Raw genomic sequence first — 18,079 nt, 5'->3', positions numbered from 1 at the left:
TACTTACTTGCAAAGTATACATTATCTATTTATTTTGTAATTTAACTCTTCTGTGTTCTAAGTCATTTAAAAATGTTTCATAAATTGAACAGCAACATTAAAACAAGAGTCCATGTGTACAACTCTAAGGGCTCATGCAGTGTCCAAGAATTCAGCATATTTTTGTGCCTAAGTGTAACAGATGTTGGCATAGAGCTGTGACCAGCAGCCTGTACAAATCAATGACAGGCTGTCAGACGCCATGGCTGTATGCCAGTAATTGCACATCCAAGTGGTTACACATGTGCAGAGTAGGATGAGTGATGTGGACATGAACAAGCAACACTGGCATGCCTATGTAAGGTTATATTTGCTTTTCAGGGACATAGTTTCCAAGCTTTAAGGTGATTTAAACTGCCAGTGACCACCTAATACTTAAAGGCCTTCACCCTCCACCAGAACTTAGTTTTATTTTCTTTTTCCAGGCATAGCCACAGGGTAATCCTGAATACCAAAGTTAATACAATGGCCAAATGTGAAAGTGTATGCAAACCTTTCATCTATTTTTCAGTATGTTTAGCAACAGCAAATCATATTCAAGCCATCCGGTATAAATCTGTTGCAAAGTTTCTTACCTGAAGATTCTGCTAGTAACAGTATTTCCTGTTGCATGCTAATTATGCTGAGGCAATGCCTCACATTTGGCTGAAGTGCTGTCAGCCTGGACATGTGAACTTTTTGGGGCTGCCTATAAAGCCTATCAAATAGACAGCCCAATGGCCAACTGAAGGACTGCATATGGCAGGATAGCAATGCTGCTGCTAATTGTGAGACGGTAGGTCTGGCCTGCTTTTGCATGGACTGCACCTGTTTTGAAACAAAATCCCTTTGTCCCTTTTTCCTTCTCAGTTGCCCTTTTTTTGGACAGATGTGTAGGCCTCTATAATAAATGCAATAAAAAATTACCAAAAGTGTTACGCTATGTTAAACCTTTTTATTATCACAGTATTGTTTAAAACAGCCAGAAAAAAAAGAAAAGATAGTGATGAAACAATCACTTATGTGTTTAGTCAATCAACTTTTTGCCTATTAGTTCTCTGGAGCCACATAACTGAGGGCATGGCAAGGAGTGTGTCCTTTGTCTACATACTGTGTGTCAAAGGGTGTCCCTTATTCCCATCTAAGAAAGTTGGGAGGTATGGGTTAGCATTGTCAGCCTACAACAGAAACTTTGCATTAGATTTTCCAAAAATATTTGCTTGAGAAAACTGTATACAAAATGATGATGGCATGGTGTCAAACACATTGAAAAAATAGAATTAGGATATACATAAAAACACTAAGATATCACATTAATAATATTCAGGTTTTAACAGACAATCCTCTTTAAATGGTGTTATCTCATATATTGGCACACTTACATTTTTTCCAGAATTTCCTTTCTGCTCAGACTGCCATGGCCCAGGCCAGTATGAAGATGCAATGTCATCTGCCATTTTATTGGGTGGCCATTTTAATTCCCAGGAAGAAGTGGCAGCTGGTAAACTGTGAGCTTCAAGTGCACTAGATGGATCACTGCTGCTGATGGTATTGCGGCTCATTGTTGGGGTGCATTCCCCATTGCAATCCTGTGGACAGAAAAGGCAAAATTATTTAATAAATTATAATGGTATGGAATGTAATCAAACTCTGAACAAAAGCCTTTCATTGACTAAGAGACAAAAAAAAGAAAAATGATTAGCTACATTTATTAAAAAAGTAAAACTTGTGTTCCCTTTGGGCACCGATACTTAGTACTATTGAAATTAATAAGTTATTATTATTATAAGTTATTATTGAGTTAATAAAACTTGTGAAATGTTTGCAGCCATTTTTATACTTTATTTTCTATAGTGGGTAATTTTTGGTATTTGGTATGCTCTCCCGCATGAACAATAGAAAGAGAATGACAAGATAAAAAAGAATAAGAAAAAAGAATGTATTATACATAAAAAGACAAACAATGCTTGACAAGATATGGTTTACAATAAGGTATTTCTGATACTGTGATAATAAAAAATTGAGCGTACAAAGACATTTACACTAATACAATTTACTGGTCTTACAGTAACTTTATCTTAGACTTAAAGGCAAATGGGCCTTAGTTCGAAACCTTGTCCAGCGGATGTATGCCCTTGTACAAACAATACCCTTTAATGTGAATTCATGTTTGGGTAAGCTGCATACATACCTATGGCTGATCTGGTCTCGTGGGGGGGTCTTTAAAAATATCTCTATATCTTATATAGTATATCTTTTTCCAATGATGAGGATACCTGCAATTTAGTGTTCCAGACATAGTTTGACAATTTTGCTGAGCCTAATGCCACGTACACACGACCATTTTTAATGGTCTAGAAAAAAAGTTTTTTTCAACCTGATTATTGTTAAGCCTGCCTTGCCTACACACGATTGTTAAAAAAAAAATGCTCTAGCAAAGCGCGGTGACGTACAACACGTACGATGGCACTATAAAGGTGAAGTTCCATTCGGATGGCGCCACCCTTGGGGCTGCTTTTGCTGATTTTGTGTTAGTAAAAGTTTGGTGAGAGACGATTCACGCTTTTCAGTCTGTTACAGCGTGATGAATGTGCTATCTCCATTACGAACGCTAGTTTTACCAGAACGAGCGCTCCCGTCTCATAACTTACTTCTGAGCATGCGCGTTATTTTCACGTCGTTAAAGCCTACACACCACCATTTTTCACACTGTTAAAAACGACAATGTGAAAAACTACGCAAAAATTTAGAGCATGTTCTAAATTTTTAATCCCCATTTTTAACGTCACGAAAAATGCTCTGGAGCCCACATGCGATCGTTTTTAATGACATTAAAAAAATATATATATATTTCATATTGCGAAAAACGGTTGTGTGTACCCGGCATTACATTTGAAAGATTAAACAATGACAATGAATATTTATTGCCACATTTGAAGTTCAATAAACTTTTCTCAGGAGTGCAAAATCCCACACTGGAACTTACAATTGTGGAGTTTTTTATTGTTCTTATTGTAGCGCCACCCCCGTAAGGGCCACTGGAAGATGACTACCCTTTAAAGGTTGCCCTGACCTTGCAAGCCACCTGACACATCTACCACCCTGGGTTTGGACATTTTTCAAAGTGATAATGCAATTACAGACACCAGACTGTAGCAACTTTGGTTTTAGTAAATACACAAAGAAAGATCACAACAAGTCAAACAGTAATAACCTGTAGGTCCTGAAAGAACCCATGACCCCAGGTATAAAAGGAAAGAGAATAATCTTTTCTGTGTAAGACTGCTCCCTTAAAATTCTGATGACAGAGGCCCAGAAAGTATGTGGCACAATTATAACACAACAATTTGAAAGAAATGCAATCATCAATATCTGAGTAGATTTACCCTTAATAAGTGCAGATGTTATGCACTAAGGGCCAGATTCACGTAGAAGTGCGGCAGCGTAACGTATCGTAGATACGTTACACCGCCGCAAGTTTTCATCGCAAGTGCCTGATTCACAAAGCACTTGCAATGAAAACCTACGCTGGCGGCCTCCGGCGTAAGCCTGCGTAATTTAAAGGGGCGTGTGCCATTTAAATTAGGCACGCTCCCGCGCCGGACCTACTGCGCATGCTCCGTTCTGAAATTCCCGCCGTGCTTTGCGCGAACTGATGTCATTTTTTTTCGAACTGCGACGTGCGTAGCGTACTTCCGTATTCCCGGACGTCTTACGCAAATGACGTGAATTTTTTAAATCTCGACGTGGGAACGACGGCCATACTTTATACAGCACATACGTGTGCTGTGTAAAGTTAGGGCACCCAAAACGACGACTAAATTTGCGACGGGAAACTAGACTAGCGAACTCGAAAAACCGCTGTGGATTGCCGTAACTCCTAATTTGCATACCCGACGCTGGTTTACGACGCAAACTCCCCCCAGCGGCGGCCGCGGTACTGCATCCTAAGATCTGACAGTGTAAAACAATTACACCTGTCGGATCTTAGGGCTATCTATGCGTAACTGATTCTATGAATCAGTCGCATAGATACTCTGAGAGATACGACGGAGTATCTGAGATACTCCGTCATATCTCCTTTGTGAATCTGGCCCTAAGTCCTTTAGGTGGGGGGAGAATAAAAGTGGAGACGTCGTTGTATTGTAGATATTTAGGGTCAGCTAGCTCAACAAGGGTTTAGGGGGGACTGCGCAATGGCGACCAACAATAGAGAACAGCATATGCAAAATGTTTCCTTTTAGAAGCTATCATGTAAAGAAGCTAAACAAACAGTGTCGGAGGGGGGGGGATTATAGACCCAATGCAAGAGTTTTGTTTTTTTTTTCTTCATTTTTTCTGGAGTTGTGTACTTTTTAATCGCTTAGCGGCTGCCGACTGTAGATTTACTGCGGCAGGGCAGACGCTCTGTGCCAGATCATGTACCTGGTACGTGATCTGACAGTGTCTGGGGTGTGCATATGCTGCCACCGGAACACCCCCGCTGTGTCCGATATACACTATATTGGGATTTTTTACCAAAAATATGTAGCAGAATACATATTGGTACATTCCTACATTGATGAAGAAATTAGACTTTTTACATATTTTTTATAGGGAATGTTTTATAGCAGAAAGTAAAAAATATATTTTTTTCAAAATTGTCAGACTTTTTTTGTATATAGCGCAAAAAATAAAAACTGCAGAGCGGATAAACTATACCAAAAGAAAGCTCTTTTTGTGGAAAAAAAAGGACATTCATTTTTTTCTTGGATACAGCGTTGCACGCTAGTGCAATTGTCAGTTAAAGTAAGGCAGTGCCGTATCCCAAAAAATGGCCTGGTCACGAAGGGGGGAGTAAACCTTCCAGAGCTGAAGTGGTTAAATATACAGAGTGGTATTCAAAGGTCCAATACCAGTATATGCAAAGGCCCATTTACCAGTTTGTTGGGAGCCCTACACATTTCTTGAAGTGGACTACAACTCCTCTATCACATTACAGGTGGCGATTTTCCCCCTCCCCCACCTTTGCTTTCTATAAGGCATTTATAATTGTATCTTCTTATCATGTTTATTAGGTTTCTCATTATCCATACTTATTTTCATCAGCCCATAATGCCTGATGTGTACTCATATAGCACTATAGTTGTTTTTGGTCCTGGCATATCTGCTGGTGTTGTCTTATTTTTTCATTTGTAAATATTAAAAAAATTAAAATGTTTAAAAAAATATATATATACAATCAATGGTTCTTAATTAGCATATCACTGTATTAAATATATTTTTAGATCATTAAGTTCAGATTTGATTTGACTTAGTGTTAAAAATAGGAAAATATTAGCTATACTAGTATAAAATGCATATATTTACGTTATTAACCAGTTTTATCAGTATTTTTCTTCTATAAGTTTACATCATATAGCAAGTTCACTTAAACTAACATATAGCATTAAATTATAGCTTTAACATGTTTCTTCTTAAAAAAAAAAAAAGAATTTTCACAGATGGTGTGATATTCACTAAGTGAACAAATTGACATTTGCACAACTTTTTATCCATTCACACATAAGCATATGGAACATCTTAATATGCGCATGCAAAATGCTCGAATTTGTACTTGTTAAAGCTGAACTCCAAGCAGATATAAAAACACCAGCTAATGCAGTCATGTATTCATTACACAAACGTTAATTGTATTTTTAAAGGCAATGTATTTTTAATGCAATTAATAGCGTTCCAATTTCAGCCTCCTGTGACAATTTCCGCAGCAGGCAGGGAAAGGGAGCTCCAATAATTGTCAGGCTATTGCATACACTTGTGCTGGCTGGGGGAGGTAGCAGTGGTCAGAAGTATGACATCATCATTCTGCTGATGCTTCATTGTCAATGCAGCAAGCTGAGGTGCACGTTGGGCATCTTGTGTTCTTGATCCAAACAATAACAACCCCACAGGGCCTATTCATCGGGATGTGTACTGCTGAATACACCATTTTTGGGGCACACTGTTAATATTTGTTTCTAACCAATTCATCAAGTTTAAAGGTGTAAGTGTTGTGGTTCTGGAGTGACTGGGTTTGTCTGCCTATGTAACTATGTTGTAAATTTTTCTAATTTTAAAGTTTTAATAGTATTTTAGTGCAACCAATGTGATGGTGGTAGAGGAAAAAAATAACTTTTTAAAAAAGATACCACTTTTTCTAAAGTTTTCCACCTTCAAAAATACATTTTCTGAATTAAATGATTTCAACATGTATGATATCTTTAGAACTAGTTTGCTATTTTCACAATATAACAAAGTGTGTGTCTGCTTTTTATACACAGTGTTGTCCTTTAAAGCTTTTGCTGCTGCAGATATAATTATGACTCTCTGCAGGCTGCAGGCTTTCTTGTAAAAGTGATTTGGGCAGCTGTAAAGCCCCCTGATCATTTCTACATCTGTGCTGCCCTCGTTGCCTGCCATGTGTTCTGGGCTCACCTGACCCTTCTGGGTGCCCAGAACCTCTATGGAGTTTGCCAGGATCTGTCTGCCGATCTCTTGTGTGAAGCATAAGCCGAGTAGTGCTCAACTCTGAGCACTTCTGAGTTTGGAGCTGTCAAACCCTTGCCGGCGGCCGCTCTGGCCTGGGAAGAAGCAGATCAAACACAGTCTGTGCTTGATCAATTTCAACAGAGTGCAGAGGTGAAATTAGATTCCTATTAAACCCCTGGTGTCTCTGTAAAGAGAACCTGTCACCTGCACTGTGCTATCACTTAGGGGTCTTATCAATCCTCTTGTGATAGATAAAAAGGTAAGTTAGAAAAAAAGTTTAATTAAAATAAATTAAAACAAAGCTCCTCCGGTACTGGACCTGGATTCTATCCACTCTTAATCAAATATTTTAAACTAGTTGTTTGTTGGGTGTTCTTGAGAAAGCAATCCTGGAGGAGATCACATGAGTGGCCTTTACCCGTGCCTTGTTTCAGGCTCAGAAAGTGCCATGGGTCCAGAAAGTTTGTGGCACAATTATAACACAACAATTTGAAACATATGCAATCATCAACATCTGAGTGGGGGGGGGAGAGGAAAAGTGCAAAGTCCTTGCATTGTGGATGTTTAGGGTCAGCTAGCTTAACAGGGGCCAGGCCCCGGATTTCCCACAAGGCCACCGGGGTGGCAGGGCGCCGAGGGGCGACAGCGGCATGGAGTCCCCCGACGGCCGGAACATACAGTTAAGGGCGGTAAGTTGCTGTGTGGGAGAATTGTGTGTGGGAATCCGCTCGCTCGTTAAGTGATTGCGGCGATGTTGTCAAAATTACTTGTCAAATGTGTGCTGCCGATAAGACCCCCCCCCCCACAGTGCTAGGACTCCTGTTTTGGAGGTGACATGGTCAATAAAGAGGATTGCGGAATCTGGCCTTGGGGCGGCAGGGAGAGCAAATCCGGCCCTGACAGGGGTCAGGGGTGATTGCTGTGCAATGGCGACCAACAATAGAGAATAGCATATGTAAAATGTTTCCTTTTAGAAGCTCCCATGTAAAGAGATGGGATAAAGGTGTCTGCATTCAGTGTCTTTGTAGTGTGTACAAAGAGTGGGCTTCTACCCTCTCACCAATCCTGATGATACCATGGCCAAGGGAATGTGATGTCCCGGAACAGGCTCTTGAAGAATCTGCAACCAGTGAAGGGTGGTTGGCTATGCTGGGATTCACCTGGGTCTGCACCAGTGACGATGAGAGTGACCACCGAAAGTCACTTGGTTGACAGTGAGCTGGCATGGGAGGATCTGCTTGCAGGTGTAACATCCACTTGCTGGAGTCTCCCCACGATATCAAATATATGAATTGGTAACAGTATGTAGGCGTACTGACCCGTCTGCATAACACAATGTTAGACCTGAGACCGCATCATAAGACATATATGGAAGTAAAAACTTGAAGATGCATGCCGTCAAAAATCCACCAGTGATATGGATGATGAAGACACCATCAAATTCCTACACCCACTGGGGGACACAGGAAGACCCCCGAGCCACAACTTGGACAATTCCCTGAGTAGAAGACAAATGAGATCAAGGAAATTGAATTACATTTATTTACCTGCATATGTATGTATAAACACCCACATGTATACGTCCACATGTATATACATGCATGCACACGTGTGTCCATATCTATAATAAGCAACTCAAAGGAATGGCACATCTTACTTGAATAGAGTAGTAATACTAGATGGAATGCAGCCCAGTATACATGAGAGGTATAGATGGACCACCAGGAAATGGCATCACAATTATAAGAGGAAAACCCGCTGTGTCAGGCGGAGTATCTAAAAATCAAAGAGGAATATGTATAAGTATTCCATATATAAATGACCAGCATTGGGGACACCATTGTGATCACAAGAAAGTAAGCAATAGTATCATTTAGTATTTACCCTGCTTGGAGAAGATCAGCAGCATTCCGGCAGTTCAGAATGATGAGGCATAGCAATACTATGTTTGCTGTACAGAGCTGGCCGATAAAAGCAGAATGTGGCCAATCACAGTCCCAGATGCATCGAGGACTGTGGGTGTGGCTAGGGAGGAATGTCCTCCTCAAACTAATAGTCTTCCTGTATCCCCCAGTGGGTGTAGTGATTTGATGTTGTTCTATGAATCCATATTACTGGTGGATTCTTGATGGTATGCATTTGAAAGTTTGTCCTTCGATGTATTTCTTATCATACGGTCTCAGGTCTAACATTGTGTTATACAGATGGGTCAGTACCCTTACATACTGGTATCAATTCATATATTTGATAAATATTGTATACAAACGTAATGGCATGTGTTTGCATTGTAGATATACACTTAAGATAATCATGTACCCCTGAAGAAGAAATGTACTTGTGTTTATTTCGAAACACGTTGGGTGTCCTTTTTGTCTCTCTTCTTGAGATGGATGACAGTTTTGTATGATTATCAATTTGCACTTGCCGTCTATATTGCCTGTTCTAATCACATTGTTTACCTTTTGTACATTTATATTTTTTATGCATTTCATTTTCAAATAAAGCTTCTTCAAATTATTTTATACAATTGTTGTTGCCCCTTTAAAGTTCAGTTTAGAGGTTTTCTTTAGCACTATATATCAACATTGGGGATGTTTGAGCAAGTTTGAGAGGTTATGGGCCCCTTGGCTAAATATGCCTGGACTGAGTCCTAGGGAACATATCCAGATGAGACTATTGCAATATCTGGTTGGATAAATATGTCCAACAGCATTGAGAATATGTATAATGTGTTTGATTACTACTATGTGTTTTTCTTGTAAGATGGCTTATTCTATGGCTAGGGCATTGTTCTGTTATGTTCTAATACTTTCAGAGGTATGTCTGAAAGTTAATTTTTTTCAATGAATGTACACTAGATTGTTTTATCTTATTCAATAAAACATTCTTGATATAAAAAAAAACAAAAAAAACATTAAAGTTTAATAAAATAAACATTTTTTTAAATCCCTCACACCATGTACACACCCCTGTGTATACTTAAATTAATGTGTAAAGTGTATTTTTGATGGAAATGTAGATTTGACAAATAAAAATAAAAACAAAATGAAAGTTCTCCCATTTTATTCTACAGGGTCTCTGTTTCATAAACTATCTGTTCTTTTGATGAGTTTAAGTAGTCTTCAGGCCTAAAATGTGCATTTTAAAATGTGTGCAAAGATCTGGCTCCAGCACCAATATGGTTAAAAATATGAAGCAATGCAAAACAAAAAGAAACATAAAATGTTATAAGCTAATTTCTAAATATGTTCCAAAATGTAATCCCTTATAAAAAAAAAAAGCTACCATTCTATTTTCTTATACTACTTTCTCGGGGTGCTGAACTTTGTTATGTATCATAGATATAGCTATACTTACAGAACTAGTATACAGGCTTCATAAAGAACAGTCTTCCCCAGTACATACTACCCTTTTGAACTGACAAGCTAAGCACAGCTGCTGACTTTTTAAAATTACTATTTATTAGCCAAATTAATTAAAACTAACAAAAAACAGACAATGATATAAATTTAATTTAAAGTCTTCCAATGTTTAAAATTCCATAAATCTAACTGAAAAAGTCGAGGTCAGAGTGACACTTGGAGTGATCTTCTTGGATGCACTATTAATGCAAATTCTGTCCAAAATATGTCTTTTGAAAAATGTAGGAAATAAAATTAGTGGGGGTTAAAAACACTATTAATGTTAATATATTTAAAGGACTTTGCTAAGTTCTACATCATATCTGTGGAGTGCTCATTCTAAACTAAAAGAAGTGAGGGGGAAAAGGAGAGGTTCAGGAACTTCTGGCAGACATTACGAGGAGACAGAAAAGCACAATGTTAATTTCATGAAAAATGGTCAAGTTGGAACAGGAAGGGACCATCCCCAGACTGTTTTTACAAAGTTAGGAACGTGAAATTGTCCAAAATGTCTTGGTATGCTGACACCTTAAGAGTTCCCTTTACTCGAACTAGGGGGCCGAGCCCAACCCCTGAAAGCAACCCCACACCATATTCCCCCTCCACCAAATGATTTGGACTAGGGCACAAAGCAAGGTCCATAAAGACATGGATAAGCGAGTTTGGGGTGGAGGAACTTGACAGGCCTGCACAAAGTCCTGATCTCAACCCGATAGAACACCTTTGGGATGAATTAGAGTGGAGACTACGAGCCAGACCTTCTCTTCCACTTCAGTGCCTGACAAATGGGCTTCTGGAAGAATGGTCAAACACTCCCATAGAAATACTTCTAAACCTTGTGGAAAGCTTTCCCAAAAGAGTTGAAGCTGTTATAGCTACAAAGGGTGGGCCAACTCAATATTTAACTCTACGGATTATAAATACCTTATTGAATTGGCACAATATGTGACCGTCTAGCTGCCGCAGACTTTTTCGAGACCCAGCCAGAAAGCTATACTGGTAACTTATGCCTGCTTACTACTACAGAAACATTTTCTTTTAGTAAAGTAGTTACTTTAATCTAGTCGATGAGAACAATACATGTTCCATTATCTCAGTGTTGCCAGCCGGGATTCTCAATAGCAGCAGATAGCGAATCCATAACTACCTCCCATGAAGCCTTGTTCCAATTAAACCAAACCTCAGGACAAAAAGAAATGAGGTTTTGGGTTCATGTTTATTTGCTATACTGCAACGGTATTGAAGTTTTTTAGCCTGAACTCACATGTCTGAGGTCATTCAGTAACCATTTTCAATGATCTGCAACTTCCCCTTCCTTCTACTGACTATGACTCCCAATCTTCACAAACAGCCCTTCCTAGCATAATTTGTCTATAATACTTACCGTACATATGCAATGGCCATTTTTCCTAGCAGTGTTAGTAGACAGGATAATAATTATTTCCTTTTTTTCTCTCAGAACTAGGAGGAAAGTTTAAAAAAATGTTGACGATATCTTTGTGTGGCTAACTGAATATATTTTGAGGTGCAACCTTTTAAAACCACTTTTACCATTTTAAAAGCTTTTTTTGGCCATTCTTCACTTCTGGGTTACAGAAGCAGTGATGTACTAAGGGGAGATGTGCAGTCTCCTAGGGGGTGCTGCAGCCGCCCAATAATATTTTTTTGTGTTGCACTGCAGCACTGTGGAATACAAAACATAATTATCAGGCAGCCGCACCACTCCCTGTGAGTCCGCACCCAGTGCTTCAGTTACAGCAGGAGCTCCTGAACCTCCCATCATTCTATTTCCCTGCCTGGAATTTTTTCACACTGTTCTCCCACTGAATGTGATCATCTGAGTATTTTTTTTGAGGGGTAGCAGTTCTAAGGGGTCTATACTGGGGGGGTATGAGAGTGGTTTTGAGGGGTCTATACTTGAAGGGGTAGAGCAGCTCTGAGGGGTCTATACTTGAGGGGTTAGAGCGTTTCTGTGTCTATTCTGGAGGCTGGATGGTTCTGAGGGGTCTATACTGGAAGAGTTGAGTGGGTCTATACTGGAGGAGGGGAGGCTCTGAGGGGTTTATACTGGGGATGGTGGAGAGCAGTTCTAAGGCATCTACACTGAAGGGGTGGGAATAGAGGGGATACGTGGCTCTAAGGTCTCTATACTGGAAGAAGTGGTTCTGAGGAGTCTATACTGGAGGGGAGGATTGGTTGTTAGGGGTTTATATTGGAGGGGGGTCGGATGTAAGGGGGTCTTTACTGGAATGGGATGAGCAGTTCTAAATGGCCCATACTTGAGGGGGCGGTTCTGAGGGGTCTGTGCTGGGGGGAGGAGCAGTTATAAGTGGTATACACTGGAGGGGGAGTGCTCATACTAAGTGGTCTGTTGTGGGGGTCACTCTGTACTGGGAGGATGGGTCTGTGCAGGGGGGGCAGTCTATGCTGGGAAACTCAGTCTGTACTGAGGGCTGTTTATACTAAGGGGGTATGTGCTGGAGAATCTGAACTGTGGGGTTTGTGATGGGTGAGGGGGGGCTATACTAAGGGGCTTGTGCTGGGGGAGGGGGCCATTTGTACTGAGGGGTATGTGCTGGGGGGGTCAGTCTATGCTGGGGAAGTTGGTCTGTACTGAAGGGTCTATGTTGGCGGGGGTTATTCTGTGCCAGTAGGGGAGTCTGTTCTGAGGGGCTTGTGCTAGACAGGGTCTGTACTGAGGGAGTAGGCTTGGAGGGGGAATTTAGCGATGTTATGGGAGAGCTGGAGTATGGATGATATTGGCTTGGGGGTGTGATTTGTACTGGGAAGTGGAGTAATTTTTGTTGTACTCTGTAAAGTGGCCTGAATTCAGGAGCAGTCCAGCATCATTGCCACAACATTACAGGAAGCTGCATTCGGTGAAATTAACTGGCAGGCTTAAAGCGGGGGTTCACCCTAAAACTAACTTTTTGCCTAACCTATCTCTAGCCTTAATAAAGGCTTGTAGCATTGTCATTTTTTTTTATGTGTACACTTACCTGTCTTCAGCCGCACTTCCGGGTCCTCTTCCTTGCGGGGAGTGGCCGTGCCGCTCCTTTTCCCCGACGGGGAGCTCTGCATAGATGATTGACGTGCGCGTCATCGCCTTCCGAAAATATCCGACGGGGACTCGGCTCTTTACGGCGCTATACGGCGCCTGCGCCTGCCGTGTAGAGCTGACTGCACAGGCGCCGTAAAGTGCCGAGTCCCACTTGGATATTTTCTGAAGGCGATGACGAGCTTAGGAACGCCTACTCCCCGGGGGAGCGAGAACCCGGAAGCCGGGTGAAAACGACGGAAAAAGGTAAGTACAGACCGAAAAAAAAAAATCCAGCATACTGTTGATGTCAGCAGTATGCTGGATATAACAGTCTATATTTCTTTTAGGGTGAACCCCCGCTTTAAATCTGGTTCAGCTGTGCATGGTAGCCAATCACCTTGTAACTTCAGCTTGTTCAATTAAGCTTTGAAAAAAAAAAGTAAACTGGGTTCTATGCTCCAGATGTTGCACTCTCCGGTTTTAGTAAATAAACCACCATAAGTGTAGGTTCATTTATATTTAACCCTGCAGAACATATTGATATAATGGGAGGCCATAAATACACTGAAATTTTTATTTTGTAAGGAAATACAATTAAGGGCTCATTCACACAAAGTCAGAGCCCAGTACAGTATGAAGAGTTGTTTGTTAATTTTTTAGGATTAGAGGGGAGTTGCGTGCATTCAGCATTTGTAAGTGAATGGAGATACGGCAGCTATACGGACTCACCCACTCCCAAAGCTCATTTTATCAGGCATGCAGGAACAGGTGTACAGCCCCCAATACAGAGGCTATGCGTTCAGGGCTGTGAGACCATCCCTGTCATACTGGGCAACGTGGATGAGACCGCACAGCCAGTAAGCGCCCATTTACTTATGTAGGCTGCCCACACACAACTCCATATTAGTCCAAAAAAAAAAAAAAACAGCTCTTCACACTGTGCAGGGCTCTTCAGAAGCACTTAATATGGCAGTGTTAAGAGCAGAGATTGTGTGCAAACAAAGCAACCCATACCCACTTTCATCTGTCCTCCCATGTGATTACAGTAGTCTTTGTATAATATATCAGTAATTGGTATCTGCTGTTGTACTTTGCACATCATACTTACCAATACTTTCTGATTGGCACCCTAACCATTGTTGTAACATAATTTCATTACATTTGCATGCTTATATGCCATGCTGCAAATGCTTATGTTGTAAACACTGACAGAAGTAGCAGTAGTAGCAATAGTAATAAAATATTAGTAGAAATAATTATGCTTAACTTGGACTGCCCTAGAATTTGGGACATGAAAGCAATCATGCACTACAGACAAATTATTAGTCTACTTTATTTATAATTTTAAAAATAAATTAAACGCTTAGAATAACGTTTATAGAACTAAATTACCTTGACATTGAGTACGGTGGTTAAATTAGCCTAGTTTGTATTAAAAGCTGGAATACAGCCTAATACATTATTGAAAGCATTGTACTGAGTAACTTAAGCAGAACACATTTATAAAAGAGAACAAAGGCAATGCACAAACATTTATTATTATTTTACAAGTTGCTGTTTATTAATTAACTCTTTTGATGATTTCTGTCCATGGCGTGGTTGTTTGGATGTCTAATCCTTCATGTGTACCACAAAATGAATGTCCTCCCACACACGTGGTATAACGGCACAATGGCAGCTGCAGCATTCTCCGTTGTGACACCTAGTACCTGCCAAGTCAGTCTTATCTCATCCTGCCAAATCAAGTTGCAAAACAAAGGGATTTTGACTTGTTTCAAGATACACATTATGAATTCTAATTTACGAAGTAAAACCTTAGCTACATGTCTATGAATTTGATAAATTTCAAGCATCAGTGTAAACAAAATTAAGCTGAATTTAGAAAATTCATGGCTATTTGCAAATATGTTCAAAAGTTTAAACGTTTAATAAGGAACATGGAAAGCGTTAATGGAAAAAGGTTTCATAGGGTTATATAAGGCTTTTCATTTAATGCTAAGCATCAAAGTCACTATATATATATATATATATATATATATATATATATATATATATATATATATACACAGGGCTTTTTTTCTCAGACAATGGGTACAGGAACTCCCCGTTTCTGAGTCACCCATCTTCCTTGCCCCTACCCACCTCCGAGCACCGTCCCTTGGTTCCATCCAATACCCACCTCCCAGTACTGCCCCTTTTAGACAATACAGAACCAAGTATCATTTTGTGGTGCTAAGAAATTTGTATGGAATTTGGTAATGATATCAAGAAAATCAGTACAATAGATATCCTGCAGCCAGCAACAATAGATCCCCCTAACAACAATGGACCACCCACAACAAAATGTCTCCCCGAGCAACAATAGACTTCCAGCAGCATCAACAGATATCCAAACAGCCAGCATTAATAGACTCTCCCTCAGCAAGCAACAATAGACCCCCCCCCCAACAGTTAATCTCTTTCAGCAACAACTGACCCACCACCAAGCAACAATAGGTCCCCCACCAGCAGCAATAGAACTCTTCAACAACAATAGACCCCCCCTGCAAAAATAGATCCCCTCAAATTAGAAGAGGACCCCCAGCAGTGAGCATCAATACCCTGCAGCACACCCCAGCACTAGGGATGAGCTTTGTATTCGAGTCAAACTCATGTTCGACTCGAACATCGTATGTTCGATCGTTCGTCGAAATACGAACAAAACGGGTCGTTCGGGCCAAATTCGAGTTACGTTTCACAGACCATAATTCACTGCGGCATCGCTGGCTGATAATCATCAGCCAGCGATGCCGCAGTGAATTATGGTCTGTGAAACGTAACTCGTATGACCCGCATGCTTGGCCAATCACAGTGTGCAAAAAACGTAGAGCCATTATTGGTCAAAGCCAGGGTGGCTTTGGCCAATTATGGCTCAGGGGGTTTAGTACACGCCCCACAGGGCTGCAGGGCGGCCTTGTGTAGTGTGTTGCAGCAGTTAACAGAGAACAGAGAGAGACAGAGAGAGTGTCATTTTTTGCAGGTACTGTAGATAGAGCAGGAAGGCAGGCAGGCTAGTCAGTTAATGTTACAGTGTGTAGAGGATATATATACATCCCAGGTGTTGTACATATATTTATACACCGTATAGGTATAGTTTAGCTAGATCAGTTCTTCCTAATTTACTGGCAGGCAGGTGATTGTGCTATTTAAAGACGTTATCACAAGCATACTATAGACACCCAGCTATATTTTTTTTTATTTAAGCATCATTAAAATCACTGCTCCTGATGCAAGAGCAGTGATTTTAATGATGCTTAAATAAAAAAATTTAATAAATGAAAAATTCCTTTAAATATTGTACCTGCTGGGTGTCTATTGTATGCCTGTGAAAACGTCTTTGAGAACCCGGGTCTTGCCCAAGGGAACATGTATTAACCACTTAAGCCCCGGACCAATATGCAGCCTAAAGACCCAAGGTGTTTTTACAGTTCGGGACTGCGTCGCTTTAACAGACAATTGCGCGGTCGTGCGACGTGGCTCCCAAACAAAATTGGCGTCCTTTTTTCCCCACAAATAGAGCTTTCTTTTGGTGGTATTTGATCACATCTGCGGTTTTTAGTTTTTGCGCTATAAACAAAAATAGAGCGACAATTTTGAAAAAAAAGCAATATTTTTTACTTTTTGCTGTAATAAATATCCCCCAAAAACATATATAAAAACATTTTTTTTCCTCAGTTTAGGCCGATACGTATTCTTCTACCTATTTTTAGTAAAAAAAATCGCAATAAGCGTTTATCGATTGGTTTGCGCAAAATTTATAGTGTTTACAAAATAGGGGATAGTTTTATTGCATTTTTTTTTTTTATTTTTTTTTTACTACTAATGGCGGCGATCAGCAATTTTTTTCGTGACTGCGACATTATGGCGGACACTTCGGACAATTTTGACACATTTTTGGGACCATTGTCATTTTCACAGCAAAAAATGCATTTAAATTGCATTCTTTATTGTGAAAATGACAGTTGCAGTTTGGGAGTTAACCACAGGTGGCGCTGTAGGAGTTAGGGTGCACCTAGTATGTGTTTACAACTGTTTGGGGGTGTGGCTGTAGGAATGACGTCATCGATCGTGTCTTCCCTATAAAGGGAATGACGCGATCGATGCGCCGCCATAGTGAAGGACGGGGAAGCCGTGTTTACACACGGCTCTCCTCGTTCTTCAGCTCCGGGGAGCGATCGCGACGGAGCGGCTATAAACAAATAGCCGCGCCGTGGTCCCGGATCGCTCCCCGAGCGGACCCGACCTCCGCATGTAGCGGGGGGGGGTCCCGATCGGACCCCCCACCCGCTAATAGGCGAGGACGTACCTATACGCCCATGTGCCTGTACGTGCCATATTGTGGACGTATATGTACATGGGCTGGTCCTTAAGTGGTTAATGGAAAAAAAGTTTTAAAAACGGTCGTTTTTTCAGGAGTCCTGAAAAAAACGACCGTTTTTAAAACTTTTTTTCCATTAATACATGTTCCCTGGGGCAAGACCCTGTTTCTCAAAGAAGTTTTCACACTCATACTATAGACACCCAGCAGGTACAATATTTAAAGGAATTTTTCATTTTTCTTTTTTTTATTTAAGCATCATTAAAATCATTGCTCCTGAAAAAACAACTGTTTTTAAAACTTTTTTCCATTGATACATGTTCCCTGGGGCAAGACCCGGGTTCTCAAAGACGTTTTACGACAATAACTTGCATATTAGGCTTTAAAATGAGCACTTTTGAATTCGAACGTTCGAGTCCCATAGACGTCAATGGGGTTCTAAATGTTCGCGCGAACGTTCGGTCCGTTCGAAGGTTCTGGTGCGAACCGAACAGGGGGGTGTTCGACTCATCCCTACCCAGCACCCCTTGCCATTACATACAGTCAGTCCAGGAGGTGCCGGAACTGCGTTCCCCCGCTTTCCTGCTGAAAAAAAGGACTGTATATATATATCTATATCTATATCTATAGATATAAATACATGTATATATAGATATATATTTATATATATATCTTTATCTCTCTCTCTCTCTATATATATATATATATATATATAGATAGATATATATATATATATATAGATATATAGATATACAT

At 40.4% G+C, this 18,079-nt stretch overlaps 1 protein-coding gene across 3 annotated transcripts in view; it reads right to left on the bottom strand.

Annotated features, from left to right (window-relative positions):
- Window positions 1-18,079, bottom strand: part of BNC2 (basonuclin 2) — a 736,294-nt gene that overhangs the window by 579,366 nt on the left and 138,849 nt on the right. For all 3 annotated transcript variants that reach the window (XM_040360213.1, XM_040360192.1, XM_040360199.1), the window contains exon 2: window positions 1,401-1,607. In XM_040360213.1, coding sequence (XP_040216147.1) covers window positions 1,401-1,607 — 207 coding nt within the window. The remainder of the gene's footprint in view (window positions 1-1,400; window positions 1,608-18,079) is intronic.

The sequence above is a fragment of the Rana temporaria genome, chromosome 1, assembly GCF_905171775.1.
Source record: "Rana temporaria chromosome 1, aRanTem1.1, whole genome shotgun sequence".
NCBI classification, from domain to species: domain Eukaryota; kingdom Metazoa; phylum Chordata; class Amphibia; order Anura; family Ranidae; genus Rana; species Rana temporaria.
The sequence above is the reverse complement of the archived record's forward strand: the minus strand, read 5'-3'. Positions and strand labels throughout refer to the sequence as shown.